The sequence below is a fragment of the Kryptolebias marmoratus genome, linkage group LG11 (assembly GCF_001649575.2).
Source record: "Kryptolebias marmoratus isolate JLee-2015 linkage group LG11, ASM164957v2, whole genome shotgun sequence".
NCBI classification, from domain to species: domain Eukaryota; kingdom Metazoa; phylum Chordata; class Actinopteri; order Cyprinodontiformes; family Rivulidae; genus Kryptolebias; species Kryptolebias marmoratus.
The window spans coordinates 21,157,123-21,183,076 of NC_051440.1; the positions used below are offsets into that span (position 1 = coordinate 21,157,123).

At 35.9% G+C, this 25,954-nt stretch overlaps 1 protein-coding gene across 1 annotated transcript in view; it reads left to right on the forward strand.

The window, feature by feature from the left end:
• The window catches only part of cdh13 (cadherin 13, H-cadherin (heart)), a 299,969-nt gene extending 283,350 nt beyond the window's left edge, over window positions 1–16,619 (forward strand). The window contains exons 14-15 of the mRNA XM_017419005.3: window positions 3,821–4,039; window positions 16,004–16,619. Coding sequence (XP_017274494.1) covers window positions 3,821–4,039; window positions 16,004–16,011 — 227 coding nt within the window. The 3' untranslated portion in view covers window positions 16,012–16,619. The remainder of the gene's footprint in view (window positions 1–3,820; window positions 4,040–16,003) is intronic.
• Window positions 16,620–25,954: the final 9,335 nt, after the last annotated feature.

Genomic DNA, 25,954 nt, shown 5'->3' on the forward strand with positions numbered 1-25,954 from the left:
ACCTATTTGCTTTCCAACAATACCTGCAAGCCTTAACAGACCCAGTGCACTGAATTGGTTTTTCTTCTCCGTGTTGTTATGTTGTTTTTCTTTTCACCTAGAGCTTTAAAGCCATTCACACAACGTTGTCCAGAAAGGCCCCTGGGGAATGTAAGAATGAAAATAAATGAATAAACTAGCAAAAAATGCACCAAACCACTGTAGTCAATTTCACTGCAAGAATAGTCAAGGGTCAATTCATCTAAGTACAATTCTGTTGATTTGAGCCCATACAGATTACAGAGTAGAGCAGGCTTAACTGCAGATGTCCGTTGCATGATGAGGATGAAGAGAAAAATGATCCAATGAAGGAAGCAGAGAGACGGTTACATAGAAACCAGACATTGAATCAGGATTGCATGAGTGAAAGCGGTGTCTGTGTGTGTGTTTGAGTGACAGAGCAGAGCTAAATCCTGCCCAGAGGTATTAGCTGTGACTGACAGCAGGAGAAGGCGGTACAGACAATCCTCAGTCAGCACCGCTGGAGGAGACCGATAGGGACAGCAGAGAAAGAGCCCAGTCCTGCTGATATGGACTGGCATTGTGCTTATCCCAGATGTGTGTGCAACTGTTTCTATGAATGTGTAAAGATCCAGAGGTGCTGGAGGTTATGCCTCCACAAGACAGTAGATAACCCAAACTGTTTGGGTTGTCCTAAAAACTATATTTCCCTTGGTAGGACAGAGGTTTAAAAATAGTTTTGAATTTCAACAATTGTAAATCAAATTATTTTGCTGGTACAGCTAGAAGAGACTGGTGTTTTACCAAGGTCCATCCAGTTTGAATGTCATCAATCATTTAGTTAGCTATTATTAGATATTAATGCACCAAGAATGACTACTTTGTGTAATCTTGCTGACAGACAGATAGGTAACTGGCATAGCATGGCCTCGTCAGCACAAAATGTACTGGGTGGGAAATATAGTATTGTGACAATGCAAAATATTTTTTTCCCATTGAAACACCTGTTTAAACATTTTATTTGGTATTGTTTTACTTATCTTTTTTTGACCTGGAAAAATATTGAGCATTTTGTGTTTTGAACAATTGTCGTTACACAGATTATAGGCTACAGAGTCATGTAATTATATCTGAAAGAAGATGCTTCACTTTCCTTCTAATCACTAAAAAAGATGATACATTATAAAATCCAGTGTTGTTGTTGTTGTTAATGCGTATGTCTTTTGTTTTGACAGAAATGAACAAATAAATTGTAGCATGACAGGCACAGAGATTTGACATGACCTTTAGAAGCAATCACATTTAAAAAAGAAATGTTTTTGTCTCACCAGCATGAATGAAAAGTTTAGTAACTTAACTAAACAGTATCTAAATGCTTCTCCTGGCTGCACAGGGATCAAATTGATAGACCTACAAGTAAAAAGTGTAAGAAAAAGGGCAGCACAGATGTACATGAGCTTGTATCTGGGCTGAATGATGTAACAAGGTAAAACAGTAACAGGAAGTCAGTTTTCTGTCTGATTAAATAGAGTGCAAATGTGATGAGTCTCAAACCTGCCTGGTGAGATTTTTTTTCTGCTAGAGAGCTCCAATTTCAGATGTTTTACAGGTGTTGAGGGCATTCTATATTAGGAATCAAACTCGGAGTTGATCCAGCAGCTCTTTTTCTTGGTCTTCCCAAAATGTACAGTAACAAAGTGAATTTTTAACAAGTTGTGCAAGGCATGCTATATTATTCCACTAGCTCTCTAATAAGACCCCTATAATTTCTAACAGGCATGAACTTAAAATGAATCCCTTTGAAATTTATGATCTGTGTAACCAGACCAGAGTCACGAGTCACAAGACGTTAATATAGGATATTTTTGTCATAACATTCTCAAACTTTGTGTGTGGGTGTGTGTGTTCAGCATGAAGAGAAAGAAGTTCACAAATTTTGCCACTGCCCCAGTTTTTCATTGTCAAGAATATACTGCTGATCTAACAAAAGAAAGAAAAAAAAGAGGTGTCAGTTCCCCTACAAAATGACTTTGTATTATGTTTTTTTGATTTTGAAATCCTGGGGCTGGGTGGTCACAGAAAGTGTATGCCATCCCAATTTTTAAACTAAATGCAAAGTTGCTGTGTGTCCTCTGCAATTTTCCCTCAGTAATAAACCTGTTTATAGACCATACATCATCGTCACTTCATCACACTACTGAGCCGCAAAGCAGGCTTACCTTTTCACATGTCGACCGTTTCTGCTCTGTTACTACCTCGCTACACCGCAGAAAGGTGCATCAGGGGTGGGTTGGCTTCGACCCCCCTCGTCACCTCGGTCCATTCAGAAATCACACAGAGGAAGCCAGAAGGCATCTAAGGCTTGAGGTGTTTTGTGAAAGAGCCTTTTAATAGAAATGCTTCAACAACCGGAGTGCTGTCCATGGTGCTGAATGTAATATTTTTACTCTGAATGATGCATTTTATTTTTAGGGGCCTTCTGAGCAACCATTTGATATTTTTCTTTTCAATTATGCTGTGGTTTGCTTGTTTGATGTTTACTTATGTTTTTTAATAATAAAAATTACTATTAAAAAGTGTTGAGGGCAGCAGGTATGAAAGCTAAAACATCACATTAATCAAATATATAGAGTAGGTTTTGTCAACCACAACTGCAGAGTAAAAAATAAATATGAGTAAGTTGATTACCATCTGCATCTGCTTGTTCTTTTAACCAGAGCAAGTTGTACTTGTATTTTCATGATTGTAAAGAGCACAATTTGTTTTATAATGTACACCTTAGTTGGTGAATACTAAAAAACCCAAGTTGTTGGAAAACATTTGAGCTTTCTAAATGTACCTTTAAAAATACCAAAAGATATGACTTTATAATTATTCAGAGGAATGTTTTGTAAAATTGAAAAAGATGCTGAAAAATAGATTTACTTTTTAAGTTTTTAACCGATTTCCATCTAAAAATATAAAATATGCACTGTCAGTGCTGCTTTCACCTTTGTGGTCTGCAGTAGAAGATCAGATGTAAGATTAAGTTTGTCCACTTAACTCTTTACAGCTCTGATTCTAACTTTCAGTCTCATATTATGTGTAATGTGTTTAAAATAATTCCTCCTCGCTCTCTGATCTTTGGCTATTACACTCACCGGAACTCAAACTAAGTTATAAACTTTAATTGATTTTAAAACTTTTAAAACCACACAAAGTATTAAAGCAATAAAAGAAAGAGGATTTCCTAGAATAGTGCCCATTAATTTTGAGATTAAAACTTGCCACTATCCTGAATGTATACAAAAACCTGAGCTTCATTAGTGTAAAGTCACTCCCACTATTTGCAGATAAAAACTTTTTTTGTTTGTTTGTTTAAAATAAGATGTCTGGATTTACCAAGGGGAATTTGCAGATCCCAGCAGTCACCTTTTACTCTTTTTGCCATGCATAATTCATAGATTGATGAAACTTTATTGACAGTTTGCACTAAATTTCCCAGTTGTACATTTTTAGAAAAATGTAGGTAGAATGCAGAGCTTTTTATCACGTGTCAAATTTCAGCACAAAGTAAACTGTTTTCAGTGTTTTCTGACACATCTCTTAAGTGGTTTCAAAGCATGATGCAACAAAATTTAACAACCTTTTTCAACTTGAGTGGCACCATCTTTTCACTTCAGTCATGAATGCCTTTTCTAGCAGTTAAAATGTGACATATTCAAGTCAAATGCACACTAAGTCCCTCTTTATGAAATATGTGTTAATGCAGAATAGATGGACAGATGATTATTAATTATGCAATCATATAAACTGCAGTTCTTCTCTCTGTCTCTTACAGCCACACACTCGCAAATCATGCTTCTGCACAGTCTGAAGAAAGCCAACTACCAGCTCCCATTGCTCATCACTGACTCAGGGGTCCCCCCCTTGTCCAACAACACAGAAGTCAAAGTTCAGGTGTGCATCTGTACAAAAGGCAGGAGGTACTGCAGCTCCGCCCACTCCCACCGCACTAGCCTACTCATGCTGTTCACAACACTCCTGCTCGTCCTGGTCTGTAAGTATAATCACACTAATCTCACACAGTCACAGACGTGTTCATCTACATGTAGATTAATTAATGTTGTTGGCTTCCAATGCAGCCTTTTTTTTTTTTCGAAATTACTACAATAAAATTTAAAATGCTGCTAACTGTTAAGATAGTTTCATTCAAAAGCAAAACTATTCTTTTGCACTTAATTCATTGAACACTACCAACCCCTGGTTTTAAGTGTTCACACAGAAAAAAAGATCCCATCCTTTAGGCTAGGAATGTGTCTTGTGTATTACCAGCTTTTTTATTAATTTGCAGCAATGCCCAGGGCACTCCCTAAGACGTAAAACTTGAGTTTACTCTAAATATCTCATTTAAGCCAAGCAATAGCATGAATAATTCAGCTTGCTCCATGCACAACACATACTTAATGAAGGACATCCAACAGCTAGTGTGGTGAGAGGAAAATTCATTTGCAACTTTTAAGACCACCAGATTTTTTTTCTTCTGTCTGGGGATCTTCCATGTAGTTTGTAGTCGAAGTTGCTGCGCGCCCGAGGCAGCAGGAGAAATGGTGACAGCGAATGGAGAGACAATGAGGAATGAGAGGAGAAAAGTATAGATGTTATTAATGAAAGACAAACTGAGAGAAAATCTTTCACTTCAAACCTAAAAAATGATGTAGTTATAATTATTCCATCTTTGTTCTACTAATTTGTGTCAGCAGAAGACAAATCCCTGCTACATTTCCCTTTGTCTTTTCAGCTCCCTTTTCTCTTTTTGTTTTTTTGTTCTGCTGATCTTAACATCTTTTTTTTTTTCTTCCTGTTTTCCTGTTGATTACTCCTGCCAGTGCCTTTGTTCTGTTTACTGTCTCACATCTTTCAGCTTCTATTGTTACCAGTTTTCTTTTTCTGTACCACCTGTCTTGCTCTTTTGCTTTCTCTCCAACCACCAAACAGCCACACTCTACCCATAATCCATTTTTTTTTACAAGCATATTCTCTGTTTCTCATTTTCTCTCTTTCTCTTGGTGTCTGAGAATCAAAGCTTCTAGCATGACCCACTGATCTTCATGGATCAATCTGTCTACAGATATTTTCTCAAAATGTTCATCCTGTTATATGACTGTTCAGCACATGGGAAGAATTTGTCTGAAGTTGCACTCATCTCTTCCCCTAACTATTCTGTTTTGAGGGATTTGTTACCTGCAACTTTGAATAAAAACTCACAATTCACAGAATCCAAAGTTATAAATTAGGCTGACAATGCATAACAAGCATTGGCATAAGCACACCGCAACCCACCGCTGATAGATCATTAGTCACGATTTGACTGCATCAGACTGTGTGTTGGATAATGCTACAGCAGCATTCACAGACAAGAAGCCACCTTTCAGAAAGTTTTATGCAAGAGATCTTGAGTTTCCCAGTTGAAGCAGTCAGTTAGCTGTTCATGGCCTTCTTTTATAAAATATATTATTATCTGTAGTTTCTATGGTAGCAGCAGCATTTGTCTGAACTGGAAAAAAATGATAATTGGCAAACATTCCAAGATGACTTTGTGACAGTCTTCTCAAAGATTTTCTTCTTGTATGTATTCACAAAAGCTTTCATTTGTGTACCATAAATAGTGCAGAGTGTGGCATTTGTGTACTGAATATACAACAGATGCTCGGGCTGCCTGTTGCTGCACCCTTGATTGTATCCATTTATTTGAATTGAGCTATGTTTCTAAAGTCAGAAGCAAAGAAAAAGAAAGCTGAGCTGAAGTTGGAGATTTCAGAACCCCAGGAGGATTTACAGTTTGTGTGTTTGTGGTTGTGGGTCTCCATTCTGTCACAGAGTTTCAGCCGATCCAGGTGCAGGACATCTCCACACTCAGGCTAACACATAAACACACACACACAGCAGGCACCAGGAGAGATGACTCCTGCTCAAGCTCATCACAGAGACCTGCGCTGGGGGACAGATAGAGGGGACTGATCGCTACAGTGTGTAGTCAGATAGTCTGACAGAGAGTAAGCGAGGATTCTGTTTCATTTCCCTTATCTCCAAGCTGAACTCTGACCCCACAGGAGAGAGATGAGTGTAAGAAAAATGGAAAGAGCCAGAGGAAGTGGACTGGTTAAAGAAACAACACAGTGAAGGTGTAGAGATTAAACTCTGTTACTTAGTTAATATTTACTCACTAGACTATTTATATGCAGTGACCAGAAGCACAATCCTCTTACTTTTTCTGTACTATATGTATCCAAAACAACTATCAATCCTGTTAAATACTGTTTAACTTTCATTTGCAAACAATCCACCTCAACAAAAATATTTATGTCAAGTGAATTTTAATATTTTACTGACAAATAAAGGGGTTATATTTGAGAGAACACAAACTAATCTGTCAATGTAGTTCACTGTGTATGATCTGCTTCAGGAAACTGGGTTTATGATTATATCTAAAAGGATTTTGGTTTAATATCCAACTTAACTTAGTTTGCTTCCTTGAATCAAAATCTAGTGGGACAAACCAACTGCTCTGATTTTAAATTACAGGAAGTGTGTTTTTACTGCTTTTTACATGTCAGAGCTTACAAAAAAAGATAAAGAATTGCTAATAATGACAGTCGAATTAATGACTATCATGAAGTCTGGGAAATAATCAGCTATGCTGCAGTTAAAGTAGTGCTTTGACACATTCCAACTCCAATATGCTTCTTTGTGACTATTTTATGCATGTTTTTCAGGTGAGCATCAACTTAAAATGGCACCTGTCAAAACAATCAATGTCATTCTTTTTAGAGATCAGACAAACACTGTCACACTGAAGTCTTTAACTCAGTCTGACAAAAAGAATTGAGAGCAGACTCTGATGGAAAATTGCTGCATTGACAGTTATTGTAACAGTGAAGTGGAAGTCTTTATAAGTCAATGTCACACCTGTGAAGATTGCAGGGATTTAAGTTAATCAAAGTCATTTCTCTTTATGATGATTAATGTAAAACTATGTAGATGTATCAGTCTGCATAGTTGAGTTGAAATACCAAGAAAAAGTTTTAAATAAAATGTTTTTTTTCTCATTGGAGGAAAAACTTGAGCAAAAGAAATGTCAGTAATGTAGTACCAAGGTTAAAATGAGAAAAACATATCCTGAAATGTGAACAGATGTGGTTCAAATGGAATTTTTGTCAACTCAAGAATCAGAGTGATCCCGGCACAAACAATAAACAATAGTCCTTTTTTTTCAAAGATTACATCTGTCATAATAGGTAAGACAGAAGCAACAGCATCAGGAGGAACAAATTTAACTAAAACCTTTTTGTTCTTACAGTATCTCACTGTTCTAATTGTGTGTTGTGCTCAAAGGAAGAAGGGAAACAGAAATAAATATCTTAAACAGTACTATAGTATATCTAAACAAATCAATAAAAGGAATTGAACCTGCACTATTTTCTCCTCCCCCATAAATTTTCTTGTGTGCATTTTCTTGAAGTTAATTTAAACGCTTATTTAAATGATGTGTAGTTTATGAAGTTTACATTTTTATAAGGTGGGGGGGGGGGTACTATTGTTACTATCACTGACATCAGTGGGTCACCCTTTTCATCTGAAGCCTCCACACCTGTTCCACCCACTCCCTCAGCAGCTCTTATCTTAGCAGAAATGCCAAAGGTATGGAGCTGCGTCCACACTGGCTTTCTGTCCTAGCTTTCAGCCATTCAGTGTTCCACTGGGATTGCTTTTCAGAACCTTAAATAAAGCATGTAACCTGCAAAAAAAAAAAAAAAAATGGGGAGGGTGAGCGTGCACAAGTGTGTGTGTGAAGAGTGCAAACATGAACTGTATCTTCTAATGCTTCAGGGACCTTTGTTAGCTCTTTCAGGATTGGTAGATAAATCCCAAAGCTGCACAGGAGTCTGTTTATAATCCTCACATTCGTTTGAGATCATTGTGCTTAAGAGTCTTGCAAAATCCATACACCTACCTTCTACATAAATTTCTAAGCAATGGGCTAATTTGGGGAATTATGCAGCATTATTTTACTATCTTGAAGGGGGTAAATTGCATAATACATGCACATTCTGATTGGAGATGTTCACCAGACTAACTGGGTGAACTAGTTCATAGTGATTGCATAAATTGTAGGTATACAAATAAAGCTACAGTACTTTTATTTTTTTACCAGTGATTACAAGGATGAAGGAGTCTTTATGTAGTAGTGTAGCTCCCAAGTGGCAAATCAACAAAGAAGACCACACTGCCCCCTATCAGTGTGCATGTGAACTTGTGCTCCTTTCTGTACTTGAACAGTTTGCGTGCAGCGGCCACATTGTTTCTGAAACAAAAAGTCAAAGATGGTGATGTGAAGCCAGAGGCAGAGAATTGGCCAACATGGGTTACAAGTAAAGACAGTTTATTTTTCACACTGGAATTTGGAGATTTATGTTTGATTATCTGGAGTAAATGTGTGAGAATCTGGTGAAACAATCTCAAAAAGAGTGAATTCTGACACTTTTTTTTTCAGACTTTGTTGTTGAACTTGTTGAGAACTTTAGTTTCTCTGTGTTTTAGTGTGTTTTCAGCAAGGGTAACTGCATCATTCCAAGAGTAAAACACATAAAGGTGGGGTTAAAAACAAAGCTTTTACTATTAAACACAACAAATAGCTTTCAACCCGTACGCCTCTAATTTACCTCTAGCCTCCCAGGATTTCAGTCCATAACGTTCCTCCTGATCCTCTGCTTTGCTCTGACAGCCACTTTCATTTTCCTCTCTCCAGCTCTACACTAATCTCCTTTAAGCTAGAGAGAGATGATGTTTCAGGGCTTATTTACTCTTGTAAAAATATGACTTCTTCACAGCATTCATTGAAGAAACCTTAAGCCAGAATGATGTGTGCAATGGAAGTGTTTCTGCCTTCAGATTACACCATGAAGGAGTTTAGATCTTTGAACTGAGATTTGAAGACAAGCTCCAGAGATAAAAGGCTAAAACCAGCTGAGCTCAAACATCACTGTGATGAATGTTTAGGTGTCTTCATTAGATGATAACAAAAAATACAACACCATGTTGTGTTATTCCTTTTCTAAAAAAAAAAAAAAAGAAAAAACCAAAATGCTGTCACTCCCTCTACAAAACGTTTACATTTTTACGTCAGTTAACATAAAACTTGGGCATGGTGACTTTATAAAAACCCAAGAAGGTTTTGCTTTAAAAATGGATGAATTTTTATTTGAAACAGTATCAAGTCATGCTTAAGGGCTTCATAAATTGTTCATGGATATCAAGCTGTTGCATCTTACTGTAGCAACTTGTTTTATTCATTTATTATAAATGATTTCTTGCAACACTGGGTGCCACATCTGTTTAACTGTTAAACACTTACAGTACTGTGAGAAAGTTTTAGACAAGTGTGGGGAAAAATGCAAAAATGATCACAAATAAACTTCTGTTTATTTCTGACACTTAGTGAAATTCAGAGTGAGCTAACACAAAAAAAAAAAACTCGATAAACAGATTTGAACCATTTTTGTCTTCAGACAGCATCAGTTCTTAGACTTTGCAGGAATGTTTGTTGTATGATTAACTAATTATATTATTTTGTTTTATAAAACCAGTTCTTATGATTATCTTTCTCATATCAAACTCATGCAACATTTGGACACCTTGAGAGAAAGCAGCCTTGTAGAAAGCCTAAAATTGGGTAAAGAACAGCCGAACCATGCTTTGAAGGTGAGGATATTAAAGACATGTCACAGGTTGTGTTGCAGGCCTGAGCACAACAACAAGACACAAGTGAGTTATACATCAGAAAGGTCTAAACCAGAATTCGTAGGCGTTCCTCACCTCAATCTCGTCTTCGCTGGCATCCTCTCTCAGATCTGTCTATGTTGCTCCCTCCTTTTTTTTACACAGACACTTTTAGTTGGCCTTTTATTAAAATGTATTTAACTCTTAGCTGGCCTTCGGTACTCTTAGTTAGCCTTCTGGTACCTTTAGGTTAGTTTAGTTCTGTTTATCTTAGCTTTCCTGTACTCTTGTGTCTTATTTAGAGTCTCATGTTTTAGGTATGTTTAGTTTCATGATTCCATTCCATTATCTTAGCTCATATTTTTGTGTTCACATGTTGTGAAGCACTTTGAATTGCCTTGTTGCTGAAAAAGTGCTATTTAAATAAATTGACTTACCTTTCCATTCATATACTGCATTTTTTTTTACATGTATTTAACTAAACAGTTTTTTGTGTCTGTATTCTAAGATCATCTCCTACAGAGACATTCCTTCTTTTTAAAATACTAATTCAGGCCTAATCTGACACAAATGGCTGAGGATTCATTGTGACAGAAGAGTTCATACCATGTTTCATGCTGCTGGCTTTACTCCAGATGCTATACTGGGTTTCTTTTTTTAATATTTCCCATAGATAATGGCATAATAATTCTTTCTATGTTGAAGCAGTGGTACGCTGCCTGGCAGTTCACACACAAGCCACCTGCTGCAGAGCTGCTGCCATCAGCTATCTGTCGCTATCTGTTTATACAGAGGGGTCGAAGTGCTAATAATGCGACGAACTGTGCCTGCACTCACGCTCATTTCCACAGACACTGAATAACAAATCACATCTGATTCAGGTGTGCTCTTGTGCAGGGGATGTTCTCAAATATTTACTTTCATTCAGTTGCATTTAAATTAGTTTTAAATTAAAATCACCACGTTTCAGACAAGCTGTCGGCACGAAAGAGTATATTAGAAATCAAACCATCGTCTCGCCAAGATCTAACCAAAGAATTAAAACAAACATCTTATGTTGAGAAGATATTTGTATCCATTTTGGTCAATCTTTGAAAAAAAAAAAAAAAAATTCTCATGCAATAATGTGAGATGTCACACTCAGAGTGTGTGTTATGAATGATTCTCGGCTGCTTCCACAACATTTGTTAAATTAGCTGGGTTTTAGCCACATTTCATTAGCTGTGGTGGCCATCTTGAATTGGATTGACTCCAAAACTTGTAAAAGTCCAGTTTATTTCTTTAAAAGCCATTCAGTGGTTCATAAAATCAAATAGTTATTGCACAGTCTGTTCTGTCTGATCACAATATGTGATGAGGATCAGTTTCAGCTTCTATCACACCTAATTTCAGCTTAATTTTTTGTAAAATTGACGAGGTATAGTATATATAGCGTTTATATCTTTAAGGTTGATTGGCTGCCACTAAAAACTCAAGCCCCACACTGCTTTCACTCCCAAAAATAAACGTAAAAGTGATTTGACATTGTAAATTATTGCAACAAATGTCAGTCTTTGTTGCAATAAATAATATAAATAAGCCTAATATTATCTGAAAGTATATGCTTATGTGCATTAAATGTGATAAAATTATTGTATTTTTATCTGACTGTCTAATCAGCCTGTTATTAAACATGTAAAATGTGACTTTATAACTTTTTACCTTAAGAGATTTGAACTAAAATAATCTCTGTTTCCTTATTTGACCACAAAGTCTTGCATATTAGCAGGATATACAGTATATGACTAGCTCATTAATCCTCCAACTCTGAGCTGGTTTAGGTGAATTACGTTTCATTATTTTCAGTTTGAGTCAGACAGACTTTGTCTCTTTTTGTCTGTGATTCCGCTTCATGCAGCAGTGCTTCTGTTTTTGTCTAGCAGCCGTGACATACCTGAGCTAATCAACTGTCACCCTCCAATTACAAAGGCTGGGAAGCAGTTACGGTTTCACCCAGTGTCCTGATTTTGTTCTCACCTCCTGCAGCTTGTTAAATTTACATTTTACGCACTAAGCCGACGATTTTACCCAGAGAGGCCTAAAATAAATGAAGTAAGATAAGTCAACATCAGCGAGTCTGTGTGATATTCTATTAGGTCGTTTTGATCCGCGGTGAAAAAAGGTGTGAGTCAAGTGGTATTTCTTTCTTTGAAGAAAAATGTTCACTCTCTGCTACTTTTTAGGTGCTTACGCAGTAAAATATCAAGCAGACGTGAAAACATAAGATGGAATGAATAGGATGCTCAGACCTTTTATTTTCAAGTATTCATCCCTGTGCATGCATGTATTTGAAATGGATCAACACCCATAACTGCAAATATGTATAAAAAATAATGGGATGTAGTAGGAATCATTATGAGGAAAGCATGTGGTTTTGTAGTAGATTCTGTGTTGTAACATGAAGTGAGTCATTCATTACCAAGCCCACCTCAGGTAAAGTGATGAAATTCTGTTCATCCCACTCTATCTATCTCCATCTCCCTCCAATTTGGGTCTCTCTTTCATCTTTTACTGACCTATGACTTCATAGTCTGTGTCTGCGTTGAAGCTACAGTGAATTGATTTAGCGATGCATTTTCATGTCAAGGGCTTTACTTTTTTTAGCCAGAGGGGTAGAATGGTTTCTTTCATATCCAGTTCTTCTTGTGAGGTGGAACAGGGCTGCCAGAAACTCTCATTAGATTTGCAAAGCCTATATCTGAGCCTAAAGTTCCTTTGAGTCCACCTCAAGTTCTTTTTTTTCTGTTGGGAGGGGGAAAGCACAGGCCTGGGCAATTTAAAAGGGGGTACAGGAAGAAAGAAATGGTGAAATAAAAACAATCAACTCCACCCTTCCATACCATCTTTCCCATTACATATTCACATTCTTTTGTGCATGCTTCAGAGTTTCTCAAGTCCATTTTGTTTCACTGTGTCTGGAAGAATTATAGCTCGCATTCCTCAAGACTGCTCTCTAATCTTATACAGAGAAGGAGAGGGAGAGGCAGAGATGAGGGGAGGATAAAGAAAGAAAAATGACTAAGAGGCGTATTGGCATGTCAAGAGTCAAAACGCACAAACTGTTTGCCTGACACTGGCTGCCATTTTATGAAACAAAGCACACAAGAGCTGTGACCAAAAAGTGGGAGCAACAGAGCAAACTACTCACAAGCTCTCAACAACAAAGCAAATAAAAATGAACATAAAGCCACTGTAAATGCTTTAGAAACAAACAGCAGCGATGACAAATTACCACCTCCAGTTTTTTTTTTCATCTTCTTTAACACCCTTTTGTTGCATTCATTTTGCAAGATTAGCAGTAAATTGCAAAGCTTTTAGGTAAGCCTGTTAAGTAAAGCAAAATGCTTCTGGTTCACCTGATTTATTCTTCCTGGTACTTTGCATCTGTCTCAAGTCTGACTTTTTTTTAATTAAAAATTCTCTGTGGGCTAATTCAATTTGGAAATACAAAACTCATAAGTTATCTTCCAGTACAACTGCAGTAGCCAGTGTTTGTGTTACCAGAGTTGATGTAATCGAGAATGGCTTTGAAACAGACTTCGATTAAACTTTTATGACCCAATATTGTTAGAAATCCCTTCACTGCTGCTTTTGCTGTCAACAGTTATCTTCTGTTTATAACAATTACCTAAGGCTGAAAGAGGAAATGGAGATGCTGTGGAGAGTCAAGGCCTCAGTGAAGTGGAGCGGCTCCAACAGATCCCAGGAACAACCTGAGAGATCTGTGTCTGGAAGAGTGCAGACCTAGGAACAGCTAAGATACGGAGCAGAACCCTCAGGCTCCCAGGCCTCTGGTAGAGAACCCGAGCTTAAAGTGAAAGTACAACTGCACATGTGGAAAAATTAACTGAGCTTGGTCTTATTTAATAGAGACAAAGCTTGAGTGTGAAGGGGTGAAACACATTTTTTATGGAACATGAATAAAATGTAAAAGTTGCTGTTCACAGTTTCAGTGTTTGGAAGCTGTTTCATACATTCAAACCAGGTTTGATTAATTGAAGCCCGACTGGCAGTGGTTTGAAAATGTAGATACTGTTTAGTTTCATATCTATAAAGAAACACAATTTGCATCTTGGATAACTGGAAAGAGTAAGAAATTACACAAACCTATTTCAGCTTTTCCTCAATATAACAGAATTTTGATGGAATGATGTTGGTTTTGTAGTATGACGCAATAATTTAAAAAAAAATATTTTGCAACTATTCTGTTTGATTCACAAATGTCATGTTGAACCTTTTTAACCGTCAATATACAGAAGAAACATTTTATTAAGTATCAGATCAGGTTTGTTACATATTCCACTTTTTCAATTATGTTCTTTTGGAATACTTAGCATATTTCTCTTGCAGCAGTCTCAGTAAATTTACATTAAGAACCTGGAAATCATTTCATTTTAAACTGCTTATGAACCATCGCCAAAAAATACCACTTGCCAAGAGGTTTGAAAATTTGTAAAATGGGTACATTTGTTGTTTCAATAAGTTTGATAATTTAACTTTTTAATTTAGTTTATTAAAAAAGGTAAAATTCTTGGGCATTTATGGACTGATGAGTGCACTTGTGAAGCTTTTAGCAAATGTAGTGTTCGTATCGCCGGTGAAGTGCAATTAGAGACAGGTAAAGCTGAGTGACATTTCACTGACTGCATGACTCCTGATTTGCTCTTAAGTGCACTTTAAGGACATAGAAGCCTAATGTATACCTTGTTTAATTTAAAATTCAAGTCATAGAAGAGACAAAAGAGGAAATGTGGGGAAAAACTGAGAGAAGATGAGCAAAGTGGCAAATAGTAATGTGTGTGACTGCTGTATCCTCAGCCGTCTCAAACCATGTCAGAAAAAAAGAGCAGATTACAGGAGGTGGAGGCTGGGAGAGAGGCAATCAATAAACTCTCACATTTCATGCTGCAGCAAGTGTGTGTGGTGTGTGTTTCTGTCACCTCCTCCAATTTCATTGTAGCTCTTTGCAAACTATTGTTCCATACAGAAGAGAAGAATTGTGACATTACGTATGATCTTGCAAAAGAAGTTTGCATATATTTTGAAGATTTTCCTTAAAAAAAAGTCTGTCTCAAAATCCTGGCAAATGCTAGGAAAATTTACATCGACAGAGCTGAAACAAATTTTCCCTTCAATAATAAGTCAATGCTTTGGTGTTGTTTAAACCTATCATGAAATGTGATGCTTCAGAAAGGATCTCTGTGGACTGTGATGGTGTAGAGTAGTTGCAGATTCAAAACTGTGAGCGAAGTACAAGAAAAGCAGTGAATTTGAGTGTTTGTAACTAAATCACTAACAAGCCGTGCAGTTGTGTTTTGCACGGCCAGTTTTAAAAAAAACATGACTTGCACATCCTTTTGTTGTGCACCTCTGCCCACATTGTACATTGGCCTGCATTGTACCCACCATGTTCATCAGTTAATCTATTGGAGTGCACTTTAGAAATAAAGATAGGTAGATTCGGACCACTTTCTCAATAATTATTGTTTATCATGGCATGACTTTTTGGACCTGGACATACATTTTGTGAGCAGCTCTTAGCCTCTTGAGACAGGCAGGAGATGTCTGCTACAAAATTAAGAAGGGTTTGAGACACCCATTGTGGCTGACTATTCTGAGCAAAAATTTGTTGCACAGTTTCTTTTAACATGTCAAAAATTCAAGCGACAATATTTTCAGAGGAAAACTGAGAACCCCTAGAAAAATTTTGGGTGCTTCCTTGAGAATGCCGTCCTCCAGCGAACTTGAAGAGCTGTTGCATGAGCTGGTCTCACTCTTAAATGTAATTTTAGGTGTTAAACTAGTGCAGATTAAATGAACTGAAGCCACTTCTGAAAGTATTTCTCAATGTGATGCTGTATTAAAAGTTTTCAGTGCTTTTCTGTGCTTTATCGATTGTCCTGTCCAAAAAGCTACAGAAGGTACTGGCTGACACAATTTCAGGGAAAATTTCCACATTTAAACATTTAAAATGAGTTTCTACAGCTGACAGCTTACAGAGTGATCAATTCTGACTTATCTGTGCTGTTTTGTCCTGAATTGTTAATAATTTGATTGCTTCATGTCTTGCTTAATTGATTCCACTTGATCTTGTTCAATGGTGACCTTGACGTTTCTTCTTTCTTCCCCTTTTTTTCCCACACTTTTTTCCTCCCCACCCCACACGCACTCTTCCTGTCCTGTTTATTTTTTTTCCTTCCATCAGGCCTGTAGATTTTGCTAGAATCTCTCATAGCCCTTTTTGCAACACTGAAAATCAACAACTTACCTTCCCCACGCGACCCGGGCTTCGGAGAGAAGAAAAAGAAGATGCAGCAAGAAGAAATCTTCTCCCCTCGACCAATCGAACAAGCAAATACACAAAATCCCCACTGGCACAACTGCTGTGTAACACCTCTATGGGTTTTTTATTTTCTAAACGACTTTTCACTTATCCTCTCGCCACTCTCTACTCCTCTTCTTCATCTTTTCTTTCCTTGTTACATCTATCGTTTTCTACCTTAATCGTCTCTCATCCGAGCTTTTTTTATTTATTTTTTTATTTTACTTTGACTCATTCTTGTTCTGTCCTCTCACTGCATCCAGCACTGACCATTCTTTTTATTTTTTTTATTTCCCCCAGTATTCATTCTGTTTTATTTTGGGACATCTCTGTTGCACTGACAGGCATATACTGGATGTTAGCGGTGTTAATGGCAATATGCCACTGTAGGAGATACTTGAAACAACATGTATATTGATATTGTAAAAAAAAAAAAAAAAATCTGATGCTAGAATTGTCTTTCACATTAAACCACAGCATAAATCTCTGTAGTTCAACTGGAAGTTATGACTCATACTTTCTTCCCCTCTTTTCTGCACTCATAGCTCCCTCTTTTAATTCAGCTATGCCCCCCCCCCCCCTTCCCCCTTCTTCCTCTCTCTCTCTTCATGCATAGACATTAAATCTCTCCTCACCTGTCCATCTGTTGACCTCTCTCTGTCTCCCACCGGGCTGGGTAAAACTGCAAAGTCTGAGCTGCTGCCCTGCTCAGTGAAGAGCATTGACTTTTTGACGTGTTCTTTTGCTTTCTTGTCACAGATCGTGTTTGATCTTGTTTCCCCTCTTTAAGCAGAGAGAACAAAGCCTGTTTTCTTTGTAAGCAGTGGTTGTGGTCTTTTAGGACAAGGTTGTAGCCATAAGCCTTCAAAGTAAGAAACTCTGGAGTTGTCTCTTCGATTCGCTTCGATTTTTATTGCATTTATTGTCATGGAGTGGAAAACAGTATATCTTTGCAGTAATGGTGTAAAACTTAAAAAAGTACTATTATATAAATATTTTATTTTTTACCATTGTATAAATATACAGTATTGATTAACTTATGTACTTTAATTGCAAGTTCTTTTATCTCCCACACAGTAAGTACAATTAAAATGAGAAAAAACACTTTTTCTGTGAATTTAGATATAATTTCTAAAGCTATTGATGTGTTCTTTATTTTGTTGTAACATCTTTTGGGTTTTGTTGTGCTTGTTTATTACTTTTTAAAATCTGTGTTTAATTGCACAATCAGGGGTGTTGTTCTGTTGACTGTTTTTGTGTTTAGGTTTGATTTCTCTCTCCTGTCAGTTCTGCCTCTCCCGTTCTCTGTCCATCCTTCAATACGAGTCACAAGAAGTTGTGTAAGAAGAAAAAAAAGACTGTGGTTTTGGTGGATAGTTTTGCCTTTTTTCTCTTGCGCTCATCTGAAGAACTTAGCGTGTATGGGTTCGTTTGAAAGACCAACATAAACAAAAGATGACATTTTGAATGAGTTATGTCTGTCTTTTGCACTAATTTAATAAAGCCGTTACTGAAAGTTCACACAATGCTGGTTAGAAAATTGTTTTTTCTCACAGCCTTTGGTGAAAGACGTTGTGAATGCCTTGACCTTGGTGACTGTGAAATATATGGTAAGTTTTTGCATATTTGACATCATAGAAAGTTTAATGTTGTGAGTTAAATAGGAATAAAAATATCTCTATTGAAACAATAGATACTGTAAGTTAAAGCTAAAACCGCATACTGTAGGAATTGTAAATAACAATATTACCCTGCATAAAAAGGTGACATTTTATTTAAATGTTCATTAAATGCTTTTTGGGCACAAGACATTGCTTGGAAACTCCATGAGCAAGATCTTTGCCTTTCAGGAGGGAGTTAAAGACATAAACAGACAAAAAGTTCTTCAACATCATTAAATCTTATAAATATGTCAACCTGTTAAGTAGCATTTAGCTCTTTAAAGTGTTTTCCTACAGCAATTCAAAGGCTGCAGACTGTTGGCTAAGAATGATGTTTTATAACTTACAGCACAGTTCAGCTTCTTGATTTCTCTTCTGAAGATCAGAAAATATTTCGAAAAATGGAAAGCATGAGAGATAGGAAAAATAAAACTCAAGAAAAAAAATGCAAGTAGAACAGTTATATCACATTACTGCTCATGTTTTGTAAATGTTAATAGTGTCTTTATCCAGAGATTCCAGCTGGAATCATGATGCTTTAATATTCTATTTTTTATTAATATTTTAAGAAAATGTAAGTTCTTTGTAGATATCCATTCATTCATCCATTTAGGTTCACATGGGGTTAGTTCCTATCTTCAGCGCTTTAAGGACAGACAACCATCCTTTCACTCGCTCACATATAGAACCAATTTAGAATACCCAAATAACCCAACATGCATATTTTTGGACTGTGGGAGGAAATCTTGAAAAGAAATGTGAATGCATGAGGAGAACATGTCAGCTACAGGCAGAAAGGCCCCAGTCAAGTTTTAAACCCATCTTGTTGCAAAGCAGCAATGCTGCCCAACTGCACCTCCATGCAGGCATGCAGGCAACCCTCTGTAGTAGATGTGACACCCTTAAAAAACTTATTTTTCACTCTTTTTCTGAGTCAGCAACAAGATAAAGTTCTTACAGCTGAGTATGTTCTGCCTAGGTTCAGCTCCCTACACACACAGCTGCCAACTTCACTGATTATATAAAGCTAATCCAAACTCCTATAACTTCTAAAGCAATTATAAACATTTTCTTTTATTGCTTGCAATACATTTTGTAACTGCATATAGTTTATAAATGTAGAAATTCTGCTATAGTACTGATGTCACAGTCTGACGTGTAGAAACTCGTACATGCCTGAGTCCAGCTGGCTCAGCTGATCAGCGCTCATTCTCCTACAAAAGGATTTATTATTGGAACTTTGCTGTATTGTATTTGGTTTGTCAGACTCTTCACAGTGAATGGGTTTTTTAAATAAGTGACCTTTTACAAGAAAAGCAAAACTATTCACATTAAAAGTGAGAGATGGTTCAGCAGACGTATTGTTAAAAAGAATGTGTTCATTCATAGGTAAGTGGTGCTACAGTTAAAGGGTTTACAAAGTCTGACCTCTTTTCTTTGCTTTCATTTAGGCTAAATGACATTAAAAATGTGCCTAATAAGGTATTAGCAGTTACTCTTTGCAAAGTGTTTGTGCATTTATTGTCAACTTTCAGTGTGTGATTTTGAAACGTGATGATTTTCAGCATGTTCTTAAGGTCAAAAGGAGATTTTTAGGCATTAAAGTCTTAGTGGAACAAATATGCATCTTCTATGTATGTTCTATGTATCTTTTATATATGTTCAGATTTGACAGAAAACTTTTCAGGAGTTTTTACAACCTTGACAAGCTGCGCAAATTGTGAATGCTTCTGTTTAATTTCGTTTCTATTTGCATTTAGCAATATTTGCTTTCTTTGTTGTTGTTTTTTGTTAATTTCTGATGTAAACAATGAAATGAATACATGCAGGATACCACACAAGGATCCGTACAGATCTTCAGCAACCTCCTGTGAGGTGGAAATCAGTGAAGTTTACAATCTACCCCAATCTTTACAAACACATCTCCCGTGCACTCTAGGATGCTTTGGCACCTATTTTCATTCATTCATTAGCCGGTGTTGAACACATTTTGTGTCATATCTGTTGTTTAAATTGCTCAGAAAAGTATTCTCTCAAGAGCTGACAAAGAAGGACAATGTGAGAACAGAGAGTACAGGCAAAGAGGAAGATAAATGGTTCTAACTTCTTACAAACTTTGAGTTTTAGAAGTATGACAGTAAAATCGAAAAGGAACTTTGTCTTTGCCTTTTTGTGATTTCAGATGCGCCATTAGTTGATCATTTTAACTTTGCTTGCTAATTAGAAGTGACTTCTTTATGGCTCTGTCAGAAGTAATGTTCCCCTCCTTACAGCTTTCTAAAAGTTTGACTCTAGAAACATCAATAGCAACCAGACTCTCTCCCACTCAGCCACTCAGACTAATTTATTTCTTCCTAAATGACCATTTAGCACCTATTAACACAAGATCCTCATCTGTAATGACTACTCGATAATCATTTTCCCACTCATTCCACTTAGGCTTAGCAAGGTTAAGTAATGCCCTAAACCTCTGACAAAAGTTGAACAGGCCATAGACAGATATTACAGATAATTATAGTGGCAATATTTCCAACCTGGCCCAAAGGGTCTCTTTATTCCGCCCGTCATCCATCAACTGTTTTCTCTCACTCATCACTCCGATGATCTGACTTTGCTTTGTTCAGTCCGCTGGTTTGACTCTTAGCAGTCACATACATCTCACCGTGTGCAAATGATCATTTTAGTAGACAACAGAGAATGTGTTACACTGGTTTTATTAAATAAAAGTTTGTATTACAAAAAATATTTACCTGAAAATTCAAGTAAACTCTTTTCCCAACTATCTGTCTGCCACAATAGCAAGTAAATCATTACAGATTTCTTAAGATGAGTTTCTAAAAAAACACATTTTGTTCTAGAAATTCCTATTAGCTTCAGCTGCATTGTTATAGTTTGAAAACTTGGCATTTTAATTAAAAGTATTATTTGAAATTCAAAAGTCAAAATAAACCTTGTTGATAAAAACACAATTACAACAAAGTTGTAAATAACGTCAATTTAAGTTGTTAAACACATTATCAAAAAAATTCAATTTGGAATGTTGTGACTGAAACAACCCTGATTTCTTTTTTTTTGTATAGTTTTTGAACCAAGTGTTAATAAGTTGCCACACAAATACTGAGATTTATCTTTTCAGATAAATAGCCTCCATGCTGAAAGTATGAAACTAATAAAAATTAGAAGTAATGAAAAGACTTCAAACCTTATCAATCAAACAAATCATTAAGTCACACAAATGACTTTCTATATTATTGATGTCATTATTTTTACTTCAAATTCTGCAATTATTTGTTACCTTTGTCCATTTTTGACACATTCCTGAAGTGATAAATGGCAGATTTTGTGTTGGAAATGATCACAGAGGAATTAATAATGATGGCAATAAATCAGCTTTAAACAATGAATAAATGCTTGACAATTTATCACTCTTTTTTTTATTATTTATATGTATTTCACATTTTAATTTTTAACCTGCAAATGTCTTCATCACATCTATTTTTAACCTTTAAATTTTATGTTTTAACTATTAAAAACCATCTCAGAATTTTTACATGTAATGTGATTGACCCTTAACCAAAACTAATCCCAGCTGTGCTTCAGCTTCTAGGGAAAAATGGATGAAGACTCAATGAAGACTCAACAGTGACCACAATATGTACTAAAAAGACAATAAATTCCAACAATTTGAAACTGTTGTCTTTCTGTTATAAATAAATCAAATAATTTTTATTCTTCAACGTTTTTCCTCACTATTTTATTCCACCATGTGTCAGGTGGAAGCTGAGTTGAATCTATGCGTTAAGTGTCAGTTCGTTAAAGTTAATTACTATGGATCATTAAAATAAGGCAAACATCATCTGTCCCTGCTTAGTCTTTTGTCTTACCTGTCCCTGTGTCTCTAGGCCTCATTCTCCTGCAACCCTGAACAGGACAAAGCAAACATGGAATATGAATAAATGTATATTTAGGAAAGGATCAGCATTGCAAGTATAAAGGAACATTGGCTAACATTTTTAAAAAGGTATCATATCAGAATGAATTATAACAGAGGAGCATGCTTACAGTTAGAGCTCAGCTATAAGTGCACAGACCTGAAAGGAGTATAAATCTTCTCAAGCAATGCTGGGTAAGATATGCATTCATGCCAGAATGAGATATTAATCTTTGACTGGATCTAAATATAAAAATAGGGTAAAAATAAAATTCCCTTTTACATATATTTTGTCGGGATTGCCCTGAATATTTTTCTTCTCTGTGCAAATGTTGGTGATGCAGTGGTGCACAGTGCAAGATGAGTAATGCACCTTGGTTAAATTTTACTATGCATGCTTCTCCAAAATATCACAAGTAATATATGCACTATGTTTATTTCACAGCTATACAATACAAACATGTATTATTTAAATAATTCAGGGATCTACAACATTAAAATCAGCTAAAGGTGAAGGAATACCATTGATTCTAATAAAGAGCAACACTGCAACGCTTTGTAATCTTTGTGTCCTTCAATTTACACTGATGTATTTTATTATGTACCAAATACTTTTCATTTAATCCATCTGCAACATTTAAATGATGCTTACACATTCACATTTCAATCATAAAATTAGTAATTGAAAGGATTAGCAGTTATTGAAGGACTGCATAGTGCCCTCTGCGCTTCATGACACAGTTTTAATTCAGAATTAGAATCTGAATCAAAATGTCTTTATTATCATTGTAACATGAAACCACTGAACTAAAGTATGAGCTCACAATTCACAATGGCCGCCAAAACCACACCTTGTCATGATCGTAAACAGGAAACAGTTGTACATTGTTAACACCATAAATCTTTCTTACATTTATTCCACTTTGACATGGCCTTAAAAGAAATTAATGTTTTATTTTTTCAAGTAAGAGTAGATAAATGACTGACTTCAGATGCTCCATTAATATAAAATTCAAACTCTTCTGTCTTAGATAAATACATTTCAAAACCATGTCTTTGAACAGTTATTTTACATAGAAAACCCTCTGACTTTCAAATGGACTATAAGGTTTTACCTTTCTTGTTAGTTTTTTTATAAAACACAAACATAATTTTCTGTTTTGTGTAATTGCATGCTGTACACAAAAAGTACATATTTACATAATTATGCATCCTCACCCTCATCAGTATAAAACCTGTAAGATTCAGGAAGTGAAAGCCATTGTTAAAAAAACAAACAGTTTCCTTCATTACTTGCAAACATGCACAACTAATATGCTGTAAACATGACTCATATAGCCTCACTAAGTCAAATATTCAATTTGTCAAAGTCTACATAACAATAAAAATCACCTTTAGAAATCTCTTTCCACTTCCAGTTACTTGTTAATACTTCTCAAGGTCACTGACTTCCTATTTTCTTGTTTTCTGTATTGTTTTACACAAACAGTGGTGTTTGGTGTAGAAGCGATATTATGCAAATTGGCAAATAAAACAGTTTGTGGATGTCAGTATATGATGCTAACAACACGGCACATATAAAATAACACATTATTTATATTACCACACATATATTTCTGGCTGATTTAGGAGAAAAAAAATGGTGTGATCAAAATAAGGTCACTTGTTTGTTTATATTCATCGTAGGTAGCACGCTTATGTAAAATAGAAAAAGTTATTTTCGCTTCAGGGTATCTAATACTTTTCTTTAGAAGCTGATAATATGTTGCCTCTGCAGATTTAGCATTAAGCAGCTTTACACTGTTGAATGTGAGAAAGCTTTGTCAATAAGATATATAGAAAATACTGAACTCTGCAGATCTGTTCATGTATTTTAACACACCAAACAGTGTATAACGCCTTCGATGTCCCCTGGAAAAATAAATACAAGACATCTAAAATACCCCCAAGAAGTAGAACCTATGCTGTCAAAATGAGGATTTAAATTAGTTTCATGTCTGTCTGTCTGACCTTTGCATGCTTTCCCCACATAAATAACAGAAACAACAGTGTTCAAACATCACGCAGACTTCTGTGGAGTAAACAGATTTTTTTCAGGTTGTTCTCTTGTTTACACCTCAACACACATTCTTACCATGGCGCTAACTTCTATTGCTTTAGCTGAAGTGTTTTATTATGTTGTCCCCGCAAAGCCCTGTAGCAAAAATGAGGTATCAGAGCTCCCCTGAGTACCAATTTGTTTTCACTGTTGGTCTCATTGTGTCTCTTTGTGAGCGTAAGCCTGTGATTTTCCTCCTGACAGACTCAGTACAGACAGATTTACACCAGTGCAACTCAGTGAATGTTTGTTAGGTAATTTAAGCCAATAAAAAGAAATTTATGACTTGGAATTTATTGACTCGGATTACTACTAACATGTGCAGAGGAAGCTCAGGAAAAGAAGAGGGTCAGAGCTCAAAATCATTTCATATTTGAAGCACAAACAATGTCCTGACATTGTGTTTCAAGACCCACAATTTTAGTTTCCACAATGAGAAGAACAAACATGTCGAATAATTAGTCAGGTGTCCTTCCTGTTTATTGGATTATAAGACTTTAAAAATCTAGTTTTAAGCAAAAATTGACTGAACTGGTCATCTTTGTCATCAAACACACAACCTACTGCAATATTGCTCAAATTACGTAGGTTTGTATTGTATTTAAAGGAAATTTAACCTGGCTTTACTTGTACATAATTGGTTATGAAAAAAAGCTAAATAAGATTGATCTCACCTTTGCAGATTCTTTAAAACATGTATTTTTATTTGCCATTCATGACTTCCTGTCAGACAAACATCATGTTTAAAACAATAATTGACTTTTTTCTTCCAGAAAACCCAAATAAATGCTAACAGCTAAACTTTTTCATTGGCAGTTAGACACAGATTGTGCTTTTTTGTGTCACTTTGCACAATTTTTAGGACAAGCTTTTTAAAATTTATTTGGTTTTTTGTTTGTTTTTCTTTTTGTCTTGCCCATGTGTTAATTTTATAAAAAAAATTTAAGACATAAACTATACCTAAAAAAAGATTCCCGAGGAATGTTGGCTATTTTTCATTTATTGTTTACTTATATACGGACAAGACTTAAGTACTACTAAACACATCACACTTTAACATTCATATCCTAGTCTAATTTTTAATACACAACTCCAGATGGGTGTTTAGTAACATAAGGAATAAAAACTGTTTCAAATTCAGATCGAAACAGAATAAAACACTATAACCTTATCTGTAATACAACTTTTTCACAGGCATAAATGGTATATGGTGAATACTTTTAGGGCATTCCACATCCAATGTTGGTTTAAATAATCTATTTTAAATAGTATTGTCCTGCATTGTACATATACAGTGTTAATGTCAGTAAAGTTTTCATATTAAGTCATTTCCTGTAATCTTGTGATGAAAAACTTAAATGAGCCAAGTTACAACTTTGGCACAATTTCCATTTGAAACGCTTCATTAAAAAAACTTCCTTCAGATAGAATTGATATCCTTTGAAAGTTTGCAATTAAACCTTATATAAACTGGAGTTATATAATTTCACAAGTTTCCACATTCCCCATTCACACACAATTGTTCATAAATGAATTACCCACATAGTGCGGTCATGGTCTGATTCAAGCAATTTGCTTTTTTTAGAGGCCTCAGAACTCTTCAGTGATTGGGTCAGTGCCGCGCTCACATTTTGTCCTCTGCTTTGCACTTTGCTCCAGTTCAATCAGTGCCTGTTGACTTCATGGACCAATGAATTGGGTTCCTGTGGAGGAAATTGAATGCTAACATTGCGGCAGTAATTTAGAAATGAGTCGTGGTGCCTCAATCAAATCAGGAAATTCAAAAGCAGCAGGGATGAGAATCATAGCATTTTGCATACCATTATCATAATGATACCTATGGCTTGTGGGGTAGTATTTTTAAATGAGGTGGAAAAATGTTCTCTCTGTAACAGGTCAACTTTACGTTCATCTGTGTCTCCATGCTTCTGTCAACATTTTTGGTTTCAGTGTTTCTTATTGGCTTATTAGGATGTTTGTTTTTTCATGATACTATTTGTCGTTTAAAGTAGATGCTTACTTTCTTTGTTGCTGAAAAATAGATGCTGAAAAAAATCCCGACACTGAACCAAGCATGAAGTTACATAATCAAAAGCTATGAAGTGCAAAAAGCCCCAAGGAGGTGAGGGGCGTTTTCAGAGTCA